A 26751-nucleotide genomic window follows, 5' to 3' on the forward strand; every position below is an offset into this window, starting at 1 on the left:
AGTAGAGCCTGAAAAAAAGGAGCAGCAATAAAAGCAGAGTGGCAATGGAATCGCTCGCAAGGGAGGGGAGGGGAGGGGAAGGGAGCGGAAAGAGAGGTGGGTGACCGCCGCGCCTCCGTATCCGGGCGTGACGAGCTAGGCAAGCGGCTCGCCTCCGCCGCGTGCGCCTCGCGGCGTCAGCTCCAGTCGCCGCCGCCGCGCCGTACTCAGCAGCGGAGACCAGCGACTCAACAGGCAGCAGCGCGGGAAGGAAGCAGGCGGTTGCTGCCTGGGCCGGACGCCGCCCGCTCGTAGCATACCCGACGCTGCATCCGCCTCTGTTCGCCGTCGCCTGTGGCATGTACGGCTAGGGTTTTGAGATAGATCCCGCCTGCCGGTTCGTGTGCACGCGCGCCGTGGTGCGGGGAGGAAGAGAGGAAGTGCCTGGCTCGCGCGGTTTCGGTTCCTTCTTCTAGAAGCTTCGGGGCGCGCGATCCGGCCTGGGCGCAATCGGCGGCAATGTCGGGCTCGTCGGCGGCAGGGGAGGATATAGTGCAGCACCTATCGTCCAATTCCAACCCGTCTTCATCGAAGCTCGCCAAGCTCGAGGCCCGCATGGCCGGGAAGGCTCTATCCGCTCCATCGTCACCACCGCACCATCCCATGGCTGCCTCCGCCCCCACCGTTGCCTTCATGGACCAGGAGGAGCTGCCTGAGACCTCCTCTTCTGATGACGATGTCAGCCCAAAACCTTGAGCTCCCCTGTTAATTCCCTTTTCTTTTTTTCTGGCCAAGTACAGTAGCGTGCTTACTTAGCATCTTCGATTTCCTATTGTCCTTTGCTCGTTCATTGCATATGATGCCATGATCTCTTGCTGGCCAGAATTATTTGTGCTCTTTAATTAAACATGTGCACGCAGTTTGCTAGTGTAACTGACCACAAATTAGTCAGATAATTCCATCTCTAGTTTTATCCTTACCCTAGCCCTGATCCCATTATTTTCTGTTTTTGCTAATCAGAATGGTGAGGAATTCTTGATACAAAAGAATACCCTGAAGCGTCCGAGATCTCCAGATGGTGACCACATCCTTGCTCTTGGAAATTTTGAGGTGGGCTCATCTGATGGGACTAAATAGAGTTAATCTGTAATATGATTCTCTCCTGCATTCTTTGGCGGACTCATAAAGTCATGATTCTGATTTTTTTTCCCGGTGCATCCTCTTGTAATTTGAGCATCAGGGATCGGCAAATGAGGCAGCAAAGATTCTAGATGTCATGGATTCAAGACCGTCTTCAGACAACACAAATAGAAAAAAACAAGGCCGCGGAAGGGGTCGTGCTGGTACAGGCCGAGGCCGTGGCTCAAAGGCTGATCAAACACGAGCGACTTCAGCTTCCTCAGTTGTAACAAATGGTCAACTAGATAAGTTAACCAACAAGGTATGCTGAGTAATTATTACTACCAAGATCTCGATCTTCTGCAATTTAAAAAAACATTAAACGATAAACAGTTGTTTGATAGCACCTATTACACAATAATTTGTCAATTTATCCTAACCTGTTAATCATGATTCATGAACACGTTCCATCAGGAACCCCGATTGAGTGTTCTACCTGGCCATGACGACAAAGCTGCTTCACAGGTAAGTCATTGCTTGACATCATTGTCTTCTGTTAAATTTTGTAAATATCTCCATCTTTTCTTAATCATGGAATGGATCTGGATGTGTCCTTTTGGAACCTTATGTTTCATGTTATGTTGGATCTGCCTGCTGCTTCTGAATGTGTTTATTTTGGATCTGTCTAATACATAAATCATAAACATGAAATCTTTCAGATGGCTTCTGTACATGATTTCTTCCTCTTTTCTCCTCACATTTGCTGGGATAGTTTCCACTCACTTTCTGTAAGCTAATATGCTGTAGTTACTCCTTACAAGTCAGAAAGCATAAGCAACAACAACAACAACATAGCCTTTTTTCCCAAGCAAGTTGGGGTAGGCTAGAGATGAAACCCGAAAGAAATAAGTTCAAGGTTCAGGCACATTGATAGCTAGTCTCCAAGCGCTCCTATCCAAAGCTATCTCTTTAGAGATATTCCAATCCTTAAGGTCTCTCTTAACCGACTCATCCCACGTCAGTTTAGGTCTACCTCTACACCTCTTTACATTATCGACCCGCTCAAGAACCCCATTACGCACCGGCGCCTCAGGAGGCCTTCGTTGGACATGTCCAGCCTTAGTGAAATATTTTACTGATGCCAATTTCACTTTGCGATGCATGTGGATAGGAAGAACATGTATAACATATTTTCTTCTTCTTTTTCTTCAAAACTCTCTTCTTAAGCACCCTCCATTGAATAGGAAGAATTATCAATATTACGTGGTAAAGTTGCATTTTTGGAGGAGGAGCTTGCTAAATCGCATCAAGAAGCAACCAATTATCATCAGCTTAGTGATAGGTTAGCAAAGGTAAGGAGATGCTTGCTGTCAATTTTCATTTAAACACGCCCTTTTTTTAGTGCCTTTGACATGTTTGGTTTGAATTATTCTGCTAGGAATTGAAGGATCTCAAAGATCATGATCAACAAATGAGATCAAAGGTTGGCATGTTATCTTATGGTTTACCATACTTTATTTAGCTGCCGTCCATTCTTACGCTGGTCTGCTATATTCTGAAAACTTCTATATTCACTGTCCAGACATATCATGTTGAATAACTATAAGGAATACCTTGCTTTCTTCTTTATTCACATGATCTTGAATTCTGTTAGGAAGTTTTGTGTGCAATATATTTGTTCCATGCTACCCATGTACTAATAATTGTTCTCGTTTTCATTACTGAAGCAAATGAAGGTCCTGTCTGATCTGCTGATAGCTGTGTCGAAAGCAGAGAGGCAAGAAGCCCGAATGAGGATAAGGCAGGAATCTTTCAGACTTGGGAATGTTGGTGTTATGAGGTAATTTTCCATTGTTCTGGTGCTTGATTCTTAATAGTATCCAGAGTGATCCTTTTATTGGGAAAATAGTAGTTTCATCACATAGAGTTCCCCAAACTGCAGCTCTTTATCTACTATGCCTCCTAAAATTTACACCATAGCAAACACTGTTTCTTCACTCTTTTTCTGTTTTAGTATGGATAATCTATTGCGGTTTTTTTTGTTAATTATATATCCTCTTTCCTAACTCAGAGCTGGAACTATCATATCTGAAACTTGGGAAGATGGACAGGCAATAAAAGATCTTAATTCTCACCTGGTAAGTTTCTACAACTCCATAGATATGCCTACTGGCGTACACATATTAGCTAGCCACAATATCATATGATGGTTTGACCTGTAGGCTGATAGACCTTTTATTTCCATGGTTGTCCATTTGTTGATATGTGATAGTTGAGAACTGACCAGCAGTTGGTAGAGCCTCCAGTTGGGAGTCCACCCACCTAGGTTCAAACCCAGGTGCTTGCAGGTCATGTGAGTACCTTCCTAAAGTGTTCGGTAGTCCCAACGGCAGGGGGACATCTTCTCCCTGTGTTGGATTTTTTCTATCTTTCTTTGTACAGATAACTTCTGTTCCATACTCTAGTTGTTTGCAATTCTGGTGTCATGGGTAGGGAGTACTGTTCACGCCGTGAACAGTAATAGGGTCTAGATATTAGGAAAGATTAGTTTAGATTGGTTTGTTATTTCCTTAAATTTAGAGATTGGTTTCTTAAGGTCAAGTCAGGGTTTCTTAAGGGTCAAGTCAGCCCATCTATATAAGGATGGGATTGTATCTCTTTTGAGAAAGGAAGAAAGAACAAACAATCCAAATCCCTTAAATACTCTAGTCTCCCCCCACGCCAACTTTGCCCGGCCATCTTCCTGGCAATGGTTATCCTCCCTATCCCCAAATGAACCAAGGTTCATAACATCTGGTATCAGAGAGCTTTGGTTTCGATCTGATTCCATGGCTTCTGCTGCCGGTGATCCATTAGCTTCGGCGAAGGATTTGTGTGTCGACATATTGGATTGTTGTGCACAGATCCAAACCGTACTCTTGAAGTTGAAGGAGAGCTTGCGGCGTAAAGATGCGGCGGTGCAGTTACAGGCGGCGGTACATGGATTCCTCGCACGACAGCGGGCGCGGCTTCTACGCGGGACCAAGCGAACAAATTGCACCTGTTTCCAGCCGTCGGAGGTGGCGGCACCGCTCCTTCAAATCGGCACGTCAGTGGCTTGCTGGGAGCCGCTGGCCATCGTTCCGCGCAGGGACAACATCGTCGGAGGACTCGTGCTTGTGGTGCCGCTGGCCATCTGCTCGGAGCAGCAGGACATCATTCTGCGCAGGGGGGGCAATCACGGGTGGAGCCACTCCGACAACCATCCACATGGAGCCTCCAGTCGTCATTTTGCTCCACGTTAGTAGATCTGTACATTCTTGGTTTTGGCTCTGGATGGCTGCAGGCAAGTTTGGTGGTTTTTCATGGGATCCAGGATAAATAAGCATCACGTGCATGTCCGAGCTACCAGGGGACTATGAAGGGTTGGAACCATGGCCTCCACCAGACCACCACAGCTCGAGGGCGAGCTGTCTTCGAAGGAGGGGGGAGATGTCATGGGTAGGAAGTACTGCTCACGCCGTGAACAGTAATAGCGTCCAGATATTAGGAAAGATTAGATTAGATTGGTTTGTTATTTCCTTAAATTTAGAGATTGGTTTCTTAAGGGTCAAGTTAGGGGCGGGCCTGGTGCAGCGGTAGAGCCTACCGTCTGTAACCGGAAGGTCCCGGGTTCGAGCCCCAGCCTCTGCACATTTGTGTGGGTAAGGCTTGGGGCTTAAAGACAACCCTTCCCCAGACCCCGCACAGTGCGGGAAGCCTACGGCACTGGGTACGCCCTTTGTATACTGAGCATCTTTCTCAGAGAACACATTTGTTCTCTGGGGGTGATTTTATTGACACAATTTGTGCAATTCAATTTTTTTCACCAAGCTTCATGTATTGAGACAATTTTGACTGCTAATCTGCTATGCAACTTTATGTACCTTGGATTCATGTCAGTTGATGACTAGTATTTAAGTTTGACATCACCCTAGTCTTGTGACAATCAATCATGGTATCATCTATGGTTTTACTTGTTTATTCTTACTTTCCTATATAAGCATATCATCATAGTCCTTCCTCATGTGTGAACTGTATAAATGAAATCCATATCTTTATAGTCTTGTCTGTTGCCTTCTACACCATCTTACTTTTTTTCCCTTTCTGGTACATGTATTTTCAAATTTCTGAGTTGCTTATGTATGCTGGATCTTTCTGCAGAAATCTTTGCTGGAAACTAAAGAGACTATTGAAAGGCATCGTAAATCACTTAAAAAAAGACAATCTGGTAATTCTTTTCCCCCTTAAATTCATATGTTTCCTTTATTTCTTTGTGTCGACTTGAATTCTTCATAAGCTTCAAAGTGTACTATCTGGCATATGTTTTGCAGTTGCACACAATGTCAATACATGCCAAATTGTCAATATTTTGCATGAAGAAGGTTTGAAATGAAATAACAGTTGATGTAGATATATTCTTATGACATCCCAGTTCATTCTTTTTGTGCAAAGGAAACTTCCTCCATTATCACTTGCGCAATAGAAATTAATAGCATCTTAACAAAATAAAAAAAAGTGCATACTAGCTTAATTGTATAATTTTTCTGGCAATTTATTTCCTTTGTTCTCCATTTTTGTTATTCATTATCTTTTTTGTAATCACTTTCTGTTCAGACAAAGGTGATGGCAGTGATGCTGAGACTAGCATGTCTGAGGAGGACATCCTCTTACAGGACGAAATATGTAAATCTCGGCTAACAAGTATCAAACGGGTAAACATTTTTTTTGGGCATGGTTTACTTGCCTAATAGGTACACCTATCTTAAGCTGCTTTCCATGACTGTATTTCAGGAGGAAGAACAGTATCTAAAAGAAAGAGATCGGTATGAGCTTGAAAAGGGGAGGCTTATACGAGAGATGAAGCGTCTCAGAGATGAAGATGGATCACGCTTTAACAACTTCCAAATTCTTCACCATCGTTATGCTCTCTTGAATCTTCTTGGAAAGGGAGGGTTTAGTGAGGTTTACAAGGTAGATTCTTGCTTTACCAATAATATTGTAAACTAAATTTGAGACATCAACCTAGGCTTAGCCAATATAAAAGCAGTCATTCTTTGCTTATAAAGAGGAAACACTGAAATTTGCAGCTATTTAGTTACATATGTGTCCTTATTAGGAGAACCTGCTTAAAGAGGGTAGGTGTTACTTTAAGGCCCATTTTTGTGGAAAAATTATGTGGTAGAATAACTTACATCGTACCATCTTAAACTAGCTTTGGTGGTTATATCATGTTGGAACATTTAGCTAGTTCTTGGAGCTATCTTCTTCCTCATGAAGTCACTCCAATGTGTAGTGGTATAGCATGTGAGTCCGCTTCATAGATTTTTGAGTTGAAAGTGCCAACAATTACATGAAATAAGTTCTTTTGGGCAGGCTTTTGATTTGGTGGAGTACAAATATGTGGCGTGCAAGCTTCATGGTTTGAATGCTCAATGGAGTGAGGAGAAAAAACAGAGCTACATACGCCATGCAATTCGTGAATATAACATTCACAAAACTCTGGTGCATCCAAACATTGTCAGGCTATGGGATATATTTGAGATTGATCACAATACATTCTGCACCGTCCTAGAATATTGCAGTGGTATTATATGTTTCTATGACTTTCTAAATCCTCTTTGATATGACAACATAGATTCTCTGTTTTATTTGTCTGGTATTGCTGCTACCTATATGCAGAGGACTTCAGTCTTTAGTCTTATGCTGGCATAAACTCATAATTCAGACGTGCTAGATAGAGAGCAACCTTTTGCCAGGCATATATTGCTTTTGGCCAGATTAGTCATCAAGTTCTTGGGTGAATTTTTTCCATTTTAAGTTAAAAAGTTGGTGGTTCTTGGAGAGGTAATGGAAAAGTTGCTGACCCATATAAAATTGAACCGAATGCGTAATGGATAGATTGTCGAAATTAATGAATAAAACTCGAGTCTCTAACACATAACAGTCACAGGCCACTATGTTTGATTATTTAACATTAAAAGCATATCAGAGTTGTGAGATAATGAATATTTTTGCTAGACTGTTTTCAATCCTTCTGGTGTCTAATGTAGCTGGTTGTTGTCTTTGAGTGCTGTGCATGACATTCATTGAACTTGTTATGAATATGACTCTTTTTTTTTACAAGGGTTATGAATAGGACTTATATTGAACAATAGCCCCATGGGGGCTGTATCCGTATATAGGAGCACGTGAGTGTAATATACTAGAAGTAGGAAAAGCACTCTAGTAGGACTCCTTAACAAAGCTTGAGTTCACTTCACTGCATAGAGAGGACAAGGTTCTTAGCATCGAATAGGCTATGGTGTTGTGACTATCGAATAGCAGGTGTTGTGGCCCTGGATGCTACATACTACACTAGAATAGTGGAAATAATAATGAGCATACCAATATTTTTTAGTTATACATGTTTGTAAAGTCTTAGTGGTTCTAAATTAATGCTAAATAAACGCCACGCATTAATTTACATGCACTGTGTTGATATATTTGGATAAATTTGCGAATGTAACTTCCGAAAACTATATGGGCCACCAACTCTGCTGTATTGACTGCTAACAATTCCGTGTTAGTTCTATTTTGAGCCACAACTGTTTTAGTAGCCACTGCCGACACAATTAAGTGCATGTTACATTTTGTCTCATTGAAAACCAACAAAATATCTTCGAATGCACACTATCTTCTTAGTTTACATACATTCCATTTGGCACATATATTAGTCAGTCCTGTGAAGCTTTTTGGTTAGAGTGTTTAATGATGATTTTCCTTCCTAATTTTCTAGAACTGATCAGGAAATTGTGAGTTGTGAAATGTAATAATGTTCTCTTCATTGCTATTCTTTTATCCAGGAAAGGATCTTGATGCGGTCCTTAAAGCAACACCAATTCTCCCAGAAAAAGAAGCAAGAATCATAATTGTTCAAATATTTCAGGGCTTGGTTTATCTTAACAAGAGGGGTCAAAAGATCATCCACTACGATCTAAAACCTGGCAATGTTCTCTTCGATGAGGTTGGTGTGGCAAAAGTTACAGACTTTGGCCTTAGCAAGATAGTGGAGGATGATGTTGGTTCTCAGGGAATGGAACTTACTTCTCAGGGAGCTGGAACCTATTGGTGAGTCAGTCAGTGTGACCTGTCCAGTTGATCGTTTGCAGTGGCTCACGGAAACTTTCAGGCTACCTGCTGTTATGGAATCTTTTAGCTATTTGTATTTTTGGCAATATACCTGGTGCAGTAATGCATGCTACTATTAGAGTTGTGGCATTTGTGTATCATTCTTAAACCTTCCAAAATAATTACTTTTTGTTTTTTATGGAGTACAGTCACTGTTGCATTGCTACTAGATCACTTTTTAGTTTCATATAATGCCTTATTTGAACAAGTGGGCAATTCATATATTTAGTTTTTATTTATGGCAGGACATCATTGTTTTCCTTTTTGGCCATTGTTCCTTTAGGATGGCAGGCATGTCCAACAATTCTTTTCCATTCTTTTTTCAGGTATCTTCCTCCAGAATGCTTTGATCTCAGCAAAACACCATTTATTTCATCTAAGGTAAGCCATCCTGCAAGTTTGAGGACCGGCGGTGCATTTCTCTCTTCTTTTTCCTTAGTTAACTCTACTCAACTCCACACTAGTAGACTAGTAAGTAGTTTGGGATACAGTTTGTGTGAGCTAGCATGAGGTGGTTTACTTTTATCCAATTTACGTAAAAGCCATATACATCCTCCCTAGCTAAAACTGTATGTGTAGGTCTGGACTCATTTATGAGCCTCCTGAACTCAATCAACTTTCAAAATAATATTTAACATTTGACCTTCATCCTGATTAGCAATGTCGCATTAATTTTTCTATTTGCTTTAATGCAGGTAGATGTTTGGTCAGCTGGTGTAATGTTTTATCAGATGCTCTTTGGAAGGCGTCCTTTTGGTCATGATCAGACTCAGGAGAGAATACTTCGGGAAGATACAATTATCAACGCACGCAGGGTGGAATTCCCTTCGAAGCCAGCTGTATCAAATGAAGCAAAGGTCCGTTTCCGATATGTTCAGATGGTGTAAATATTTTCTCATATCCATCGCACTAATCAGTTCCATCAATACAAAATTCTTAGATGTGAAGTGTGTATGCTTTAATTTTATCATGAACTGGTCAAAGCATTAGACATATCTAGCTCTATATAGTTTATTCAATTCCAAGCCCTATTTGTGTTATTTACATTTTACCTCTTGTTTGACTTGCGTGTTCATTCTGCGCTCAGCTTGCACTGAGATCTACTGATGTTGATTAGTTTGGCAAAAATGTGATCTCTCCTTACCACAAATGAAATAAATAAGCTGTACTATAGGATATCTTCAGTGCTAAGTTCCCATTTTGTTTCCATTCTACAGTTGTTTCAGTCATCTGTGAGCCAGTTTGATCTTTTATCCGTACCTGATTTCACAGGATCTGATACGCCGCTGCTTGACATACAACCAATCAGAGAGGCCAGATGTCCTAACGATAGCCCAAGATCCTTATCTCTCATATGCAAAGCGGTAGCCACCACGCAGGAGAAAATTTTAGTGCGGGTAGCTGCTTGTTTAATGAGAATATGTATGGGGATGGATACTCTCGCGAAGGAGCAAAGGGTTCCACAAGCTCAAGAAGACCAAAAAGGGTGTAATTGTATATGTTGTAAATTTTAGTCAGCCCCACAACAGCAAATGGCATGAAATCCTGAAGGCGTCAGTTCAAAGGCCAAGCTTCTTTCTAGCGTAGAGGAAGCAGGCATTGGTTTGAACGGTCCATGTACTGTGACATGTCTTGACGCCCTTGTGCTTTGCTCCCCATGCGTAACGTGATTTTTTGGCTGGTGGCCAGTGGTCCTGTTGATGGTAGAGGTTTTGTTTGTTCATACTGTCGGCAAGGTCTGCCAAATTAACAATCATGCATGACTTGTGAACGCACTGCTCACCTTCAAAAAAAAATCTCGACCTGCTGGCTGTTCATGAGGTGATACTGATGCCTACCCGGCCGGATGTCAGGGGCGGATCCAGTAGGGGTGTGTTTGGTTGGGGAGCGGAATGGGATGGAACGGCTCCCTCCTTCGTTTGGTTCGCGGATGTGTGAACGGAGCTATCCCCGCGAGCGAATATTCGCTCAATATGCGGGATGAGCTCGCTCAGCCAAATCCATCGAACCAGTTCGCTCCCGTTCATCTCCGTCACTTCCCGTTTCTCGTGCGTCCTTCTCCCCACGAGCTCGGGCGGACGGTGTGCAGCCGCGGAGGAGCAGGGGCGGCGGGAGGAGCTCTGGCAGCGCGGGCGGAGCTCGGGCAGAGGGCGGCTGCGACGCGGGCGGAGCGTGGCCGCCGGCGGAGCTCGGGCGGTGCGCGGCCGCGGGCCGAGCTCGGGCGGCGCGTGGCCCCGGCGCGGGCGGAGCACGGCCGCCGACGAAGCTCAGGCGGCACGCGGCGGCGCGGTCGAAGCACGAGGCGGAGGCGGAGCACGGGCCGAGGCGGGCCTCGGGCAGGGGCGGCCGGCATGAGGCCGGGCAACGCTGGGAATTGGGGCAAGAGAGAGGAAGAAGAGGGAATCGGGGAGAGGGAGGAAGAAGAGGGATCGGTGACTGACAGACGGACCCATATGACGGTGGTTAATGGAGTACTAACGGTTCTATATCTATCTCTCCAACCAAACAAAAAATAGACCCGTTCTATCCCTTCAACCAAACATGAAGCACAGAACTATCTCATCCCTAGAATTAGGAATGGAACCACTCCATTCCATCTCGCTCTCCAACCAAACGCACCCTAGGAGGCCGAGGGAGAGCTCCAGCCCCCCCCCCCCAAGGGGAAGTAGGAAAGGAGAAGAGAGGAGAATAAGAAAATAGAGAGAGGAAGGAAAAAGACATTAGCCCCTCCAGTTCCGCCACTGCCGGATGTATGGCTAGAACAAGCATCAGGATAGCTTCTATAAATACGGCTTAATTCGGGTACACTGTAGACGCTCAGCCACGGCTCTAAGTCTGAAAGAACATGAGAAATGACGATTTCTGGAGGTAAGGAACACGAGGTACCAAATTTTTTTGGTCATATTTCTTCTAGTGCTAGTTTGTTCTCGAGCACCGCTGCAGAACTATACATGGATAGAAGTCACTTGGATAGCTCATTGAATGACTTAGATGCAGGGGTTAGTTGTACTCAAAATATTTTCGTTTCTTCTGTCCGCTCCAAGGTCATGGATCTCCTACATTTTCTTTCTAGCCATTCTTAAGTAGTTATGTTGACAGATGCCAGTTTTACCGTTTTAGCTCTGAGATGCTCCATCTATTTTGGCCTCGAAATGTTCAGGCAGTGTCTCCTGCTTTCACTTAAGAAAAATGTTCAGGCATCTTTTTTTTTTGCGCTCTGAATTTTGTGAAGACATCAGTTTTCTTTTGCACCTATCCCATTTCTGATTCTGGTCCATTTAATCGAAATATGATTTCTACTCGATTCAACTACAAGCCAAGCCACCGTACAAGTAAACGGCCCTTGAGCGAATTGAACAAAGATCAAAGCAATATTATCATATAAGAATGAGACCGCTCATCTAGTGGATGCTACTCCACAGTGTGAGCTGAGCACTGTTTAAAAATTCAATTTTCCTATCACTACAGGCTACCACCAATCCCCTTCTAGTACGCATTGCCCTTTGTGGTGAGCCCGAAGCCGAACGGGAAGAGCGGGTCGTAGTGCGCGTCGCCCACGTTCATGGGCAGCTGGTCCACCGACTTGAACCACGTCCGCGGCAGCTTCCCGGTGAAGCCGTAGTCGCCGAACAGCACGTCGGTGACGCCCTGGCCCTCGGTTCCCGGCAGCCAGGCGGCGACGAGCGCGTCCGTGGCGGCCAGGAACGGCTGGATCACCACGGGGCGGCCGCTGATGAGCACGGTCGCGCACCGCACGGCGCCGCACACCGTCTGGATGGTGCTCGGCCCCGGGTCCGGGATCGTCAGGTTCATGCTGTCGCCCTGGGTCTCCGTGTACGGGTGCTCGCCCACGGCCACGATGGCGTACGAGAAGCCGCCGTTCCTGACGAAGTCGGCGTCGGGGTTCTCCGCGAACACCACCGTCGTCGACGGGTCCACGGCGGCCTTCACGGCGTCAAGGATCGTGGTGCCGACGGTGATGCGCCCCGTGTCGCCCTGCCACTCGATGGTCCACCCGCCGCACTGGTAGCCCAGGTTGTCGGCGTGGGTGCCGGCGACGAGGATCTTGGCTGCCTTCTTGGGCAGCGGCAGCAGCGGGGCGCCTGGCTTGCCGTTCTTGAGGAGCACGAGCGACTTCCGCACCGCCTCCCTGGCCAGGTCGCGGTGCTCCTTCTTCCCCAGCTGGTCGGCCAAGGTGGCGTCGGGCATGGGGTTCTCGAACAAGCCCATGGTGAACTTAACGCGCAGGATCCTCGTTACGGCATCGTCGATCCTGCTCATCGGGATTACACCACTGTTGACGTGGCCGGTCAGTATGCTGATGAAGCTTTGGTAGTTGTTAGGCACCATGATCTACCGCACATCACAACAATGGATCAGCTTCATCTCCAAGACATGGTAACAAGTAACAAGATCATGAACTGCAAAGTTTGCCTACCATGTCAATGCCAGCAAGAATTCCAGCTTGGACAGAGTAGGAGTAGTTTGCCCCTGCAGGGCTGGTGATCCTGTCAATACCCTCCCAATCTGAGATCGTGAAGCCCTGCAAAGAGCAGAAGAATTAGCATCTCAAGACCACGTGATCCAGACCAATGGGCTCCTTGAAGTTACAGTTTTTGTTCACCTTGAAGTTGAGCCTGCCCTTGAGGAAGTTGGTGATGAGGTTGTGGTTCGCGTGCATCTTGATCCCATTCCAGCTGGAGTAGGAGATCATGACCGTGGAGACGCCCTTCCGGAGCGAGTCCAGGTAGGCGGGCATGTGGATGCTCATCAGGCCCTGCTTGTCGATGATGGTGTTGTTCTCGTTGATGCCGTCGTGCGTGCCGCCGTCGCCGACGAAATGCTTGGCACACGCTGCCACCTTGTTCCTGCACAATCAATTTGGGCGAGCCATTTCAAAATATATGCAAGATGGTTGTTGCAGAACACCACCGGACGCTGCCGTGATCTGTTTCACTCACTGTCCGGCAACGTAGGGCATGCCGCTGGTGAAGTTCTGCGGAACGTCGCCCTGCAGGCCCGGGATGAGCTCCGTCATGGCCTGCACGATCTTGTGGTCCTCGCTGTAGCTCTCGTAGCACCGCCCCCATCTCGGATCACGGCACACCTGCCCACCAACAGCAAGATCAGCGCCATGAAATTCAATGAAGCAGTACCAATTAGGAGCAAAGTGAAGCTGGCATTGTCGCTTCAAGGATTGGGAATGCTCACCGCAATGCATGGCGCGAACGCGTACTGGATGCCGGTGGCTCGCACTTCGAGCGCGGTCGCGGCACCGATCCTCTTCACCAGATCAGGATCCCTGCACAACGCAGCAGTTCAAAGGAACATGAGGAATTCAGTCAAACTTAGCAAGCCAACACAAGCTGCTGGCAATGCAATCCAGAATGTGTGCTTGCCTGGTGGCTCCGAGCGCGACATTGTGAGGGAAGATGGTTGCGCCGTAGACATTGTTGTGGCCGTGGACGGCGTCGATGCCGTAGATCATCGGGATGCCCAGCCGCGTGGACAGGCACGCCTTCTGGAAGTCGCTGATCATGCTCACCCACTCCGCCGCCGTCGCCTGCAGCCGCGGCACGCTCCCGCCGCCGCTGAGCAGGCTGCCGATGAAGTTGTCCTTGAGCACCTGCGGCGACGCGACCTTCCGCTCGATCTGCGTCATCTGCCCGATCTTCTCGGCGAGCGTCATCCGGCCGAGGAGGTCCTTGACGCGGGCCTTCACGGGCAGGCTGGGGTCCTTGTACGGCAGCTGGGCGTCACCGTACGCCGCGGACCAGAAGAGCAGCAGCAGCGCGGCCACCGCCGGCGCCGTGAGCAGCGCCATCCTGTGCCGGCGAAGGAGCGGGACGAGGCGCCTCCGGACCTGCGCGTCGTAGCATTGCAGCGACCGGATCAGAATCTCCGTGAAGCGGTCCTCCAGGGGCTCGAGGACGCCCGACCTGATGCGGCCGGCGAGCTCGCCGCCCATGACCGGTCAACGTCGGCAAGAAACGGGGATGCAGAGATGCAGGGATCCAAGAAACCATCATGGCTTGTGCTAACGAGACTAATTAGGACGCCTAGCTCGACTTGTGTTGCCCGTGCCATGTGTTGGTAGTGCGTGCAAGTTGCAAATGGATTATGGACATGGACGAGTAATTAACAAATAGTTAACTGGTAGGCCGTCAGGATCAATCAAGGTGCCCTTTTCTATCCATGCCGTTGCGCTAGCAATAGGCGCTCTGAGAAACCCCAGATGATGGGAATTGATGGTATCATTAGTTTTAACTAGTGTTTTGCTGACAGAACAGCATGGTTTAATAAAACACAAAGGGATTAAAAATTTAGGGAGACTAGTGTTTTCTTGCAGCAGTCTCTGTAAATTCATAACACTACACACTACAGTACCAGCTGGCTGAACAGGAATCTGGCCACAGTTAAAAAAACAGCAACAATTGCAAAACAAAAGATTGTGCGTATTAGTAAAGACTAAAAGGAATCGAAGAAGAGATTAGTGTGCAATGAAAGAAAAACCAGCACGATAATATCAAACTATTTGCTTGGCACTGCTACTGCTGCTTCAAGGCAGTGAAACCAGGGATGAAGAAGAAGGGAGCTAGAGCCATGAGGACGAACCAATCAGTCGCCAGAAGCAGAGATGGAGCCCTGCAGTGCCACAAAATGTGTGAGCCCGGCAAGAACAGTACAGGGGGGCCTGGGTTTATATGAAGCAACTACACCGTGCGTTTCAGAGCACAGGCACAGCTCCTATGACGAAAAAGGTGAGCAAACTTCAATGGGTTTGTTGCAACCGTTTGGAATCCCATCCCCTCACACAAAGCCACCATTTCCCCCCTTTCCAAAAGCCCAACACGCGTGAACGGCCGGCCCCCCCTCCGAGACTTCCAACTCCAGCGCAGCGCTACATGCCATCAACATGAGGACAGGCGGCGCCCGATTGTTCGTGCAATTACGGCGACGGCTACGAGCATGCACCACTACTTCGATGGAGCAAGAAACCGCCCGAGTCTTACCAGAAAGAGGGAGGGCGGATGTGAAGAACGAAGAAGATGAAGAACAGAGGAGGAGGCGAGCAGGAGGCTGCCGTGCCTTCTCCTCCTCCCCGGCGAGTGCGCTTTATATAACGGAGCAAGGAAGCCGGGGCAGCGGGAGGTATGGCGGATAAGGCTGTGGTTGGAGCAGGGACCGCGGCCGCCATGGCAGCTCCAATGCGAGCCACTCCTCCCGCCGGGAAATATCCCCCGCGCCGCGATAGAGGACCCGCTCGTCGTCCCGGCTTGTTGCCTTCCGGCGCGGGCGCGCGGCGAAAGCAACCCGTGATGGATCGGATCCCCGGCCGGTTCCCTTCTCGGCGGCGAGAATTACCGGCACTGGGTTGTTACCGAGTACTAACTACCACGGCTACTATGCAGGCCCAAGGTGATTGCAAGGTGACGACGACGAGGAGAGCCGCCGGAGTCAGCTAGAGTACAAAATCCTTGTGAACAAGCACAGAAAGAACGCAAGAAAATCCCGCGCTCTCTCCTTTTGCCAAGCTGAGGACTCACTCGGGCCAGCAGTTTCATCCCCATCCCCATGTGACCGTGGGGACCCCCCCAGAAAATCAACACGGCCAGCCGGAGCAGCGCGCCACAACCAAGCCGGAGTTGCGCGAGGTCGAGCAGTGCCGGAAATGGGGGAAAGCCAGAGCCCAGAGAGGCCGGCCCGGGGTAGAAGATGACTACATGGTGGCCGTGCCAGATTTAAATAGGAGCCAGGGGGGCTGCAGTTACTTACGTGCTGGCGCTAGGCAGTCGTCTTGATCAAGACAAGAACCCGATTGCGTGCGACCACGACGCCGGAGATGGGCGCGGGTGGCCGGTGGGGAGCAGCGGGGGGGGACCCGGTCGATCGAAAGCGACGGCGTCCCACTCCCAATCAGCAACCCGCCGCACTGTTCCTTGACGGCAGCACACACTCCTCCACCACACCTCTCCTCTAATCCGAGCCCTATCCGCACAGTGCGGAGGCTTATCCTGCTCCTCCTTCCTCCCGTCCTCCTGCCCGCCAGCCGGCAGCAAACTATCTCGGCAAGTGGAGGAGTGCGCGCAGAAGCAACACACCTCGAGCAAGCCAAGCGACACAGTGCGGGGGAGGAAGACGACGAGGAGGCGCGCTACGCAACGGCTAGGCGTGGTGCGGGTGGTGAAGATGCGAGGTCAGGCCATGGCGGGCGCGATGATTTATAGCCGGAGGAGGCGAAGGGATCGAGGAACGGGCACCGGGCACCGGCGAGCGCTGCAGCAACGGACGCGCGGGCACGGCAGGGCGGACAGGGGAGCAGAGGACCCGGCGGGGAGTCTCGTTGAATAGCAATAAACCCCAACGTTCGAATCGGGGGCGCATCCGGACCGTCCGCTGGTGGATCGGACGGCTGGGATCCGCCTAGCGTGCCGTGGGGTCGGCGGTAGGTGGGGCGGGGAGGGGGAACGTGAGCGCCATGTTGGGTTTGGGTGTCCGGGCTTCTTTCTGGCGATCTGCGCTTTTGGGCGAAAAGCCAACGGTTAGTTGCAAAACAGACGTTTAATCTTTTCAAAAAAAACAGACGTTTAGGGGACTTTTTTTTGTTGATTTGTACTAGAGCTTTGCAAATCTCTAGGCTTCTCGTGTTGGATGGAGGTTTCTTTTTGTTTGTTTGGGAGACGCGGAAGATTTGATTCCCTTGAATGTGTGTTTTGATATTTGAACTAGGGAGCTGTGCTGTTTGAGTTTCCCTTTTTTTTTTCCTTTTCTTCTTCCTGGTTGAGGATTATACAGCGTACATCTTGAACTATGCCAATAGTTACAATGTACTAGTATCAATGGATGGATAGAGCCAGCAAGCATAATGCTGCCACATCTAACAAATTGTCATGCTTGAAAAATCCATAAGTCTTCTATGGGAAAGGCAAAGTACATGCATGCAAAAAGACCAGAGCCCCAAACAGAGAATATGATGAACTTGTGCAGCATCCGGACATCTGTTATCAGTAATTGCGCTGTCTGATCAATGATTTCTGAACTCTAAATGTCACCATCGTCGCCATCATCCCAGATCCCGTTACTACAGGTGAAGAAGCAAATTTTTAAAGATTAAATTGAATAATTGATACTATTCAAGAAGTGGAGAAGACAAAGTACGGTGGAAATTAACCCCCCCCCCCCCCCTCCGTTTAAGTTTTAACTGATAGCAGGTCAGTGTTTCTTCTATCGGAAGGCAAAATCATGAGAGAGAGAGAGAGAGGACTTGAGACTTGAGAGGAGGATCCTGTGAGGGAACGTGCATGATTGAATGATATGATAGGGACGTACGCCGTGTTTTTTCCTTCCATTGATTGCAGTTGAGATCTGCATTTATCATTACCAACTCGGACCAAATTGTAGTGCGCGTCATCACGTTTGCGGAAAAATGTGGATGTCCCTCCGCCCTGAAATGTAATACGCTCATATCCTAAGCATGCAAATTCGTTACGCTCGCTAAATATCTTTGTGCTAAGGGCTAACTACGTTTTTTTAATGGCTCAATAACAACCGATTCTAGAATTGCCATTCCTGTCTCTTGCACACTATCTTAACCTTGACCTGCCCCTTCTAACCACGTTTGTTTATTTAGTTATTAGTACTCGAATGAACCTACATATATAGCAGCAGTCCCACAAGTTGAAAACTTTATTGCATTTTGGATCACTTTGCATTTTGGATTTTTGGAAGGAAATCTTCAACATTTAAAATATTAAATGTAGACTAATCACAATACTAATTACAGATCTCTTCCGTAAACTACGAGACGAATCTAATGAGCCTAATTAATCCATCATTAGAGCATATTTATTGTAGTATTACTGTAGCAATTTAGTGTCTAATCACGTCTGTCGGTACCCTGTAGCTGGGGTACCCACTCCTACTGTGCCAAGACTTGTGTAGTTATCCGTAAATACGCTCTAAGGAGCTGAGTAGCCGGACCCCTGGGGTCCGACTCCGTGTGGCAAACCACAGTCGGGTGGAGGAATGTACCCGGCTAAGCCCAGAGGGTGAATACTCGGATAAATTAAAGAGTCAGTCAGGATAGTCGTCCATTCCGGCCCATCTTCTGCGTTATTCACGCGTCCTCGCGCTCGGGCACGATCAGGACGGAGCAGCACATTTCGGAGATGCCAAACTCCGTACGATCGGCGACGCCGACGTTCTTGTCCTGCTGCGTTAGTTTCTCCTCGATCTGGCCAGGAGTACGTGAACGTGATGGGGGCGTCCGGGCGCCGTAACGTACTCCTACGTGGATGGCTAGCTAACCCCACCAGCGTCACGTAAGACGCGTGGGTTTCCGGAGGACAGGCATCGTCTCACGGCACGCAAGCAAAATGATATATACGACTCGCGTCACTACAATGACCTAGCTAGCTAGCTGGTCGTGTACCGTGACTTGTCTAGCTCTTGAACAAAGAGATCCGGTAGGAAAATACTAGCCCTGATGTGAAGTGGTTAGCGTACGTGCATGGGTACTCGATCCATGGAACGAAATCAATCTGGTAATCCAGAAAAAAAACGATTACGTCAGAATTTTTTTCAGCGCCAAAGCCTTTTTTCCCCTACCCTATTATACAGAAAGCGAGAGGTAGAAGAAGGGCCAAAGCGGGTCAGAGCCTCAGAGGCTAGTAATGATAAACATTAAACGGACGCCCACCCAGAGTGGCAGAGTTGAGACTGGAGGGCTCAGATTTCGCGGCATGCCACCGACCCTGTCTGTGTACGGCAAACCCTATGCTATTACTCACAGTAAAATATAATGCTGGCCCGCCATTCACACACGCATGCGCGGCATGCGCCGACAGCCCGAGACGCTCAGGCGCCACGATCGCTGCGCTCTCTTCCAGCCAACCCCACGTCCCCACTCCGATCCACTCAGGACGCCCAACTGGAAAGAGGTGCCGGTCTCCGCCTGCCCGTCGTCGCACGTGACGACGCTAGCTCTCGCGTCTCCTCGCCCGGGTGAAAAATGATGTGGGCTACAGGGAGGTATTAAATACCCACCTTGAACAAATGTGAGGAACCAGGATTTGAACCCTGGTCCGCTAGTTCTTTCCCAAGGACACTAGCCAGCTGCACAATAAAAGCCTCTGGAACCAAACAACCCCTAAGTCAGCTCCTCCTCGCCCGGGTGAGCTCGCGCGCGCTTGCCGTCGCCGGTCGAGAGAGGTAGTCTGATGCTAGCCTTGCACAAACAAACTAGGCACTCCTTCTTCAGACTTGGTTTATCGTTCACGCTTGCTTGGTTGTGCTTGTGCGGATGGGCACGATCACCTGATCAGGACGGGGCTAGCATCAGTCCAACGGTCGACGCTGACGTCCTTGGCGCGACGAACGCGGGTCGCTGCATGCTCGTGTCCTTCTCTGCTTCTAGATACTACAGAGGGAGTAGTATGTACTCCCACGTGGGTCGCCTAATCCACCGGCTTGCGTTGCGTGGTGGCGTAATCCTGAATTCCTGTTCGACCAATACGTGTGCGTGTTTTCAGAACAAAAGAGGACACGTATTTCACGGCACGCAAATGACTCGCGCCACGGTTAAACGGGACACGGGGACAAGCAGACAAACATCTATAGGATAAGCGTGTTTGCGCACTCAAAAAGGACGTCATCTGGTTGTCCTTGGCCGAAAGCTACGGGAAGATGAGGTAAAACCATAATTTGGGACCGGAGCTAGCTTTCAATTTTGACCTTGAAAACAATGTGAAGAAGAAGAGGAGGAGGAGCTTGTTAAGCTGGGACAGGATGGCTATGGCTTGCAACTTCTTAACCTTGGCACGCAGTTGCAAATTGCCAATAGTTGCAAAGCCACGCCTCGCTACGGCCCGCGCGTCCACCAGTCCAGAGGCTGCTCGCTCCTCGCGACCCCGACCCAGCACCCTGTGGGCTCAGCTGTGGCCCAGCAGGCCAGCACCTCTCTCGCGATTTTTTTATTTTTGACCACTAATTTAGAGTATTAAATAAAATTTAATTACAAAATCATTTGCAAGATTCCTGGTAAATTCGCGAGACCAATCTAATGAAGTCTTTGACCGCACGATTAGAGAATGGTTATTGTAGTATCACTGTAGCAAATCATGAATTAATTACCGCTATTATATTCGTCTCGAAAAATTACATTCATCCGTAAAAAAATTTCGCAAATAAATTTCGTTTAATACTCTATGCATGCATTCGTTTTTTTTAAAAAATTTCGTGATGTGAACCAAACATGGCCTCGACTCGCGCGGCAACAGGCGACTGCGCCACGCTGCCACTGATCCGTGCCGCCTGCGCGGCGTGGAGCTAGCTGCAGCATTTTTCAGAGATTGCTCCCGGGAAGAGCTCCCGCCGCCCGCGGCGGCCGTGACAGAACCAGGCTCGGCGGCGGAGCCTGAGCGGTTGCGAAAACTCTACAAACTAACACGGCCCGGGTCACCGTCGATCTTCGCCCACCAAGGGAGCAGGCGATCCGCTTCCCCCGCGCCGGCTGACCCGCTGCCAAGTGGGTACCGTCCGGAGCTTGACGACGAAGACGCCTGCTGAGCTGTGCTCAATCTGGTCCGCACAAGTCCGATCGGACGGCTCGTAGGTCTCCATGGGGTGGACGGTATTTTAAATACCGTCCACCCCCTGCCTTCCGAACGCCATGGCTCGCCTGAGCATCGCCGCGCTCCGGCCGTCCCATGGCGATCCTTCCTGGCTTTGCGGCCGCTATCCCAGTGCCTACTCCCGCTTCATGCCAATATGCCATGTCTGGCCGGCCGTACCTTGGGTCATCCGTCTCCGGCAAAGCTTCTTCCTCTGGGTCGTTCGGCTGGGGGCAGCCGGCAAACGAGCTGAACACCGCTGCTGATCATGGCGCGAACCCAAGCTCGGTCGAGGTGGTTCTGAATCTCTACCAATTCCTCGGCTGAATTGGCCCAGAGCAAAAGGAAAACAATTCGAAACACCACTGGGCCAGGGTTGAATCGGCGAGTGGCGTCGACAGCAACGCTCCGGAATTGAGAATCGATTGAAGCAGGCAATCAGTTAATCAGGTATGTCAGAGGTGAGCCTTTCACCTGTAAATTGGGACAAATTTACAGGTCCGTGTGGGCGTTTGACTGATCACCGTTGTTAAGAGATTTCCACCGGCCCAGCCTGCCGCCGGCCAGCGATAACGAGCTGTTCCGCTTCTAAAAGGGACGCCGGAGCTGAAGCTGCCGCAAGATCGTCGAGCAACGCTCTGCGCCGGCCGCCACACGACATGTCATTTTTTGCTTTTGCACGCGGAGAAGCACGAAGACGCCGAGAGAACAAGAGAAACTCAGAGCGAGCGAATGCAATCCAACGCGCCAGATCTTGCTGTTCATTTCCAAGAAAAAAAAACCACGCTAACAACAACCGCCTCAAGAAGAATGCACCACTCACTGTTATTACCCACAAGCCCAACACAGCCCAATGTGTGTTGCCCAAAAAAAAAAACACAGCCCAATGTGTGTGCGGCGAGCCCAAATCCCTCCCCACCAACCAATTCGAGACCCTCACGGGTCACAGCCCGTCACTCATTTCGTGGCATTGTGGTGAGCCCGAAGCCGAACGGGAAGAGCGGGTCGTAGTGCGCGTCGCCCACGTTCATGGGCAGCTGGTCCGCCGACTTGAACCACGTCCGCGACAGCTTCCCCGTGAAGCCGTAGTCCCCGAACAGCACGTCGGCGACGCCCTGCCCCTCCGTCCCCGGCAGCCACGCCGCCACGAACGCGTCCATGTCGCCCAGGTACGGCTCCACCACCAGCGGCCTCCCGGAGATGAGGACCACCACGCACTTGGTGGCCTTGCACACCGACTGGATCACGCTCGGCCCCGGCGCCGGGATCGTCAGGTTCAGGTTGTCGCCGAACGTCTCCGCGTACGGCGGCTCCCCGACCACCACCACCGCGTAGTCGTACTTGTCGGCGAGCACGGTGCTGTCCGGGCTCTCGGAGTACACCACCTGCGTGCTCGGATCAACGGCGGCCTTGATTCCAGAGAGGATCGTCGTGCCTGTTCCATTGCAAATCGTTCTTCAGATTGAGGAATCCTTATCTGAAAGTCTGAACTGCACAGCAGAGTAGCAGCGAGCAGAACGCAAAAGGAAGCGCCACTCACCGGCAGTGATATCGTTGCCGGGCTGTCCTTGCCAGCTGATTGTCCATCCTCCGCACTGGTTGCCCAAGTTGTCGGCGTGGCTACCGGCGACCAGGATCTTACCGGCCTTCTTCGGGAGTGGCAGCAGCGGAGTGTACGAGGACTTTCCGTTTTTCAGAAGCACCAGGGATTTCCTGACCGCTTCACGTGCCAAGTCCCGGTGTTCCTATCAAGATGGAAGGGAATCCATCAGTAACCACACTGCATGTCTGATGAGATGTGCCAATTTCAGAGTAAGAGTATCAGGTTTTCAGAACTCACTTGCTTCCCGAGTTCACCGGCAAGGCTGGGATCAGGGTAAGGGTTCTCAAATAGACCCATGCTGAACTTGACTCGGAGAATTCTGTAAACAGCGTCGTCGATTCTGCTAATGGGGATGACCTTGTTCTGAACTTGTGTTGTGAGATCGTCAATGAATTCTGTGTATTTATATGGAACCATGATCTGCATGTAATCGTTCAGGGCATGGTCAGCAGGGGGCAAGTAGTCATTCCCAAATAATGATTTATAAGTTCTACCTATATAACCTTTCTAAATCAAAGAAAAGAAAGGTCGAATGGACTAATCTTAAGGCATGTGCTTTGCAATTCCTAAAAAAAATATAAAACTACACGATTCGGTTATCTTATTCTCACCATGTCAATACCAGCACCAATTCCGGCCTCAATGGAGTAAGAATAGTTAGCGTGAGGAGGACTAGTGATGCGGTCAATGCCTTCCCAGTCGGAAATCACAAAACCCTGTTTAAGAAAAGTTGCAATCTGATTATGTAGCTGAAGAAATATATAAACAGAAAAATCCCCAGCCTTTGTAATGAGTAGCTGACCCTAAACTTGAGCTTGTTCTTGAGAAAATCAGTGACTAGGAAATGGTTTGCGTGCATTTTCTTCCCGTTCCAGCTTGAGTACGAGACCATGACAGTGGAGACGCCTCGGATAATAGAATTATAGTAAGGAGGCATATGGATGCTCAGCAGTCCATGTGTGTTGATGATTGTGTTGTTCTCATTGATTCCCATATACGTGCCACCATCACCAACATAGTGCTTTGCACAAGCAGCAACATTCTTACTGCAGAGTATGACAGTAAAAAAAAACGATTTAGTTCAGCCTTGTAATCTAATACTACTTCACACTTTTAAACAGGGGGCTCAAGTAGGACCAAAAGAAGATAATCCAACTATTATCTCTCTGGTGTATATTACCTTCCAGCAACATATGGTCTTCCCACGTCATTCGCCGGAACTTCGCCTTGCAAACCAGAGATGAGTGAGGTCATTGATTGGACAACCTTTGGGTCCTCACTGTAGCTCTCATAGCAACGTCCCCATCTTGGATCTCTACAAACCTGGCAATATATCATGTAAGGTACAGAAATGAGCTCACAAGCATAACAAGAAAGGCTCATTTACAACCGAAATGAAATATCCAGTCATCGACAAACTCAACAGGAAGAACTGCCTATTACCGCAATACAGGGAGCAAAGACATAAGGAATTCCTGTAGCTCTAACTTCAAGAGCTGTTGCTTCTCCTATTCTCTTGACAAGATCAGGGTCCCTGGAACAAGATGGCACACATCAACATAATAGTAGATACCAGACAAATATTTCGAAGTTTATCAATCTAGCATATTGGAGGCATATGACAAGTAGATGCAGCCAGTACCTTGTAGCTCCAAGCCCAACGTTGTGGGGGAAGATAGTAGCTTTGTAGACATTGTTGTGACCATGCACGGCATCAATACCGTAGATGATCGGAATGCCAAGACGGGTGGAAAGAGCACCCTTTTGCATCTCAGTCACCATGGAGGCCCAAGCCTGAGCAGATGCTTGAGGACCAGGCACACTGCCTCCACCACTCAGTACACTGCCTGCAAAACAGCACAGCAATGTCAAACGCATACTCACCAGTCTTTCACCTTTTGCATTTTCTTAGTGTTAGAATAATATGGCTGGCATACCTATGAAGTATTTAGCCAATGCATCGGCCGTGGCATTTTTCCTCTCAATTTGGGTCATCTGGCCAATCTTCTCAGCAAGAGTCATCCGGCTAAGCAGATCCTTGACACGAACAGCAACAGGCTGCTTGGAATCCTTGTATTTGAGGTACTCTGCTCTTCCCAGGGCTACCAGGCAGAACATGAGAACAAGTGTGATCTTGTGCAAGCTCGCCATCTTGCCTGTGTGGTTCTGATCACGACGAACGACCTATATATAGACCTGGGGAAAGGATTCCAAACAGATGAGTCAACGTTCAATGGAACTTATCCAACAAATATGTGCGACAATAATAGAATTCTCTGGTTTGAAAAAAAAATCTAATATTAGACCAGTTCAAGATGAAGATGCTGCTGTAAGTCTGTAACCATCATAAACAAGAAAATAGGCACAAGCCACAAAGGGAGCAGATAGCTTAAAACCAGGTGGGTTTCTCCCTTTCTTTGTCCAAAACCGCGTAAAGTTGCCGAAACCCAGCAAGTTTATAGGGAAAACAAACCCAAAGCTACCTAACCTTGATTGATTGAACTGAGACGGCATAAAAGAAAAGGCGATGCATGCAGTATAAACAGAATATTATGGGCACTGCCACATCATGGGCATAAGACTCTTTTAGAAGCTAGCACAATCAATACCTCACAATATACTCAAAGTGAGGAACTAGCACCCCTCAAACACAAAAGGCAGGAATATTTCCTGCACGAAAGCACCGCATAGAGGTTCTTTCTTCCTCCACAGCTTTAACGGTTGCTGCCTGGGAAAGGTGAGAATGTCCTCAAAGAAACGGAAACCCCTCCGATCCCTCTTATAAGCACCAGTGAATGAGCCGGCCAGTGGCCCATGCGCGACGCGCCGACATGGGGATGCCGAGGCAACAGAATCAAAGAAAATGGAAAGAAATCATGGCCTTGATTAGTAGGGGTAGACCTGAGGAGCTGTCGTTAGCGACAGCCGAGCATAACGATCCCTCCACCTCCACCTCCACGTCCAGTCCTCCACCACTCAGCTCACCATGAGCGGCACCAATCAGTTGGGATATTGTCGCTGTGGGTAAGATCAGCGGCCATGATTAATCAGCCCGGCCATCGTATTCATTAATCCAAGTTGCGATCATCCAATCCGGCCGTCTCCCACTGACCACTCTACCCACTGAGCTAGGATATTTGGGCAGTACAGTATTCTAGTGTGCCTGCGCCGCGCAGCCCTTTGAAAAAGGGACAGCTCGTCCACGAGACACTAAATAGATTATAGTGCTTCACTGGCCGGGCCGGCATCGAATTGTTTCATCTCCACGACAGGGACGCCGGACCAGAAGAGGTGGTATGCTACCACGCGGTGGAGGTCTCAGCACGCCAAGCCTTCCACTCTTCTTGCTCTGCATCGCCAGGTTCAGACCGTGGAATGGCAGAATGGGACGGGCTAACCACTTGGGGAAGTATTGAATAGACGTTAACTACTCCAGCTTTTGGTTTCTTTCCCCGGCATACGTCTTCCTGGCGCGAAGCGTACCCCGTTAACTACTCCAGCTGCCTTAAACAAATCTGTACTCGTACGCCAACGCCGAGATTAGCGGTCTGGTTAATACGGTACGGTGCGGGATTAATTAGTGGTTACTCCAGAAATAGAGACGTTGGCACGCTGCCGGTGTCGGCTTATACTAACCAACGGTCGAGTGTCGAGTATTAGCCAACGGCATCTTTTTTTTTTTTGCAACATCAAAACAGATGAGGCTCCATCGTTGCTCCGCTGCTCTCATCAATGCCCCTACGCGATCTTCTCTTGACTCTCTCTCCTCCTGCGCCGGGCGGCTGGCAACGCTCGGGCTCTTGTCGATGGCACGAAACCACGTCGCCCGCGCGGGAAATTTGGGCGTCTGGCGCCGCACGGGCGCTGAATGTCCCGTCGTTGTCCTCCCATCGTTGTCCCGGCGGCCCGGCACACACACGCGGTCATGAAATCTCCCGCGAAGGATGTGATCTTTCCCTGACGACGATCTGATCCCCGGAAAAGGAGATCACGGCAGCGGATGAGGAGACCCTGCAGGCTGCAGCTTTCAGTTGCTGCAGCAGCCGCAAAAGAGGAATACTCCCAAGGATCAGCAGACTAAAGGCTACTAGAGGCGGCACTCGCAACTTGGAGCCATAATAGCGACGCGCCACAGCACGTGCCCTCTGTCCCTCCCCTACTCAAGGGACGCTTTATCTGCATTGCATCCATCCCCATACACAGGCAACGAGTAACCGAGAACAGTAACCGCACGAGGGCGACGAGTCCGCC

At 48.9% G+C, this 26751-nt stretch overlaps 3 protein-coding genes across 9 annotated transcripts; 1 reads left to right on the top strand and 2 right to left on the bottom strand.

The window, feature by feature from the left end:
• The first annotated feature begins 58 nt into the window (after positions 1-58).
• LOC120690095 (serine/threonine-protein kinase TOUSLED-like) lies at positions 59-10057 on the top strand. Of its 2 annotated transcripts, XM_039972610.1 has the most exons (16): positions 59-717; positions 1000-1089; positions 1220-1420; positions 1573-1623; positions 2343-2450; positions 2537-2581; positions 2826-2938; positions 3170-3236; positions 5281-5347; positions 5734-5831; positions 5911-6090; positions 6493-6703; positions 7962-8226; positions 8613-8667; positions 8982-9143; positions 9559-10057. In XM_039972610.1, the coding sequence occupies exons 1-16, from the start codon at positions 499-501 to the stop codon at positions 9652-9654; spliced, it is 2028 nt and encodes a 675-aa protein (XP_039828544.1). In that variant the 5' UTR covers positions 59-498; the 3' UTR covers positions 9655-10057. The 2 variants fall into 2 exon arrangements, with proteins under 2 accessions (XP_039828544.1, XP_039828545.1); XM_039972611.1 differs by lacking the exon at positions 1573-1623 and having other exon boundaries at positions 90-717.
• Positions 10058-11563: 1506 nt separating this feature from the next.
• LOC120690099 (beta-glucosidase BoGH3B-like) lies at positions 11564-16478 on the bottom strand. Of its 5 annotated transcripts, none has more exons than XM_039972618.1 (7): positions 16063-16478; positions 13686-14149; positions 13498-13588; positions 13248-13393; positions 12911-13154; positions 12725-12829; positions 11564-12639 (listed from the first exon to the last, which is right to left on the bottom strand). In XM_039972618.1, the coding sequence occupies exons 2-7, from the start codon at positions 14108-14110 to the stop codon at positions 11773-11775; spliced, it is 1878 nt and encodes a 625-aa protein (XP_039828552.1). In that variant the 5' UTR covers positions 14111-14149; positions 16063-16478; the 3' UTR covers positions 11564-11772. The 5 variants fall into 5 exon arrangements, with proteins under 5 accessions (XP_039828552.1, XP_039828548.1, XP_039828551.1 ...); XM_039972614.1 differs by lacking the exon at positions 16063-16478 and adding an exon at positions 15834-16047; XM_039972617.1 differs by lacking the exon at positions 16063-16478 and adding an exon at positions 15300-16004.
• Positions 16479-21630: 5152 nt separating this feature from the next.
• LOC120690100 (beta-glucosidase BoGH3B-like) lies at positions 21631-25285 on the bottom strand. 2 transcript variants are annotated; one of them, XM_039972620.1, is made up of 10 exons: positions 25110-25285; positions 24438-24696; positions 24143-24347; positions 23944-24034; positions 23681-23823; positions 23303-23546; positions 23112-23216; positions 22738-22920; positions 22438-22642; positions 21631-22332 (listed from the first exon to the last, which is right to left on the bottom strand). In XM_039972620.1, exons 2-10 carry the CDS (start codon positions 24649-24651, stop codon positions 21851-21853), a joined length of 1872 nt encoding a protein of 623 aa, XP_039828554.1. In that variant the 5' UTR covers positions 24652-24696; positions 25110-25285; the 3' UTR covers positions 21631-21850. The 2 variants fall into 2 exon arrangements, with proteins under 2 accessions (XP_039828554.1, XP_039828555.1); XM_039972621.1 differs by lacking the exon at positions 25110-25285 and adding an exon at positions 24807-24931.
• Positions 25286-26751: the final 1466 nt, after the last annotated feature.

This window comes from Panicum virgatum, chromosome 9N (assembly GCF_016808335.1).
Source record: "Panicum virgatum strain AP13 chromosome 9N, P.virgatum_v5, whole genome shotgun sequence".
Taxonomy (NCBI): domain Eukaryota; kingdom Viridiplantae; phylum Streptophyta; class Magnoliopsida; order Poales; family Poaceae; genus Panicum; species Panicum virgatum.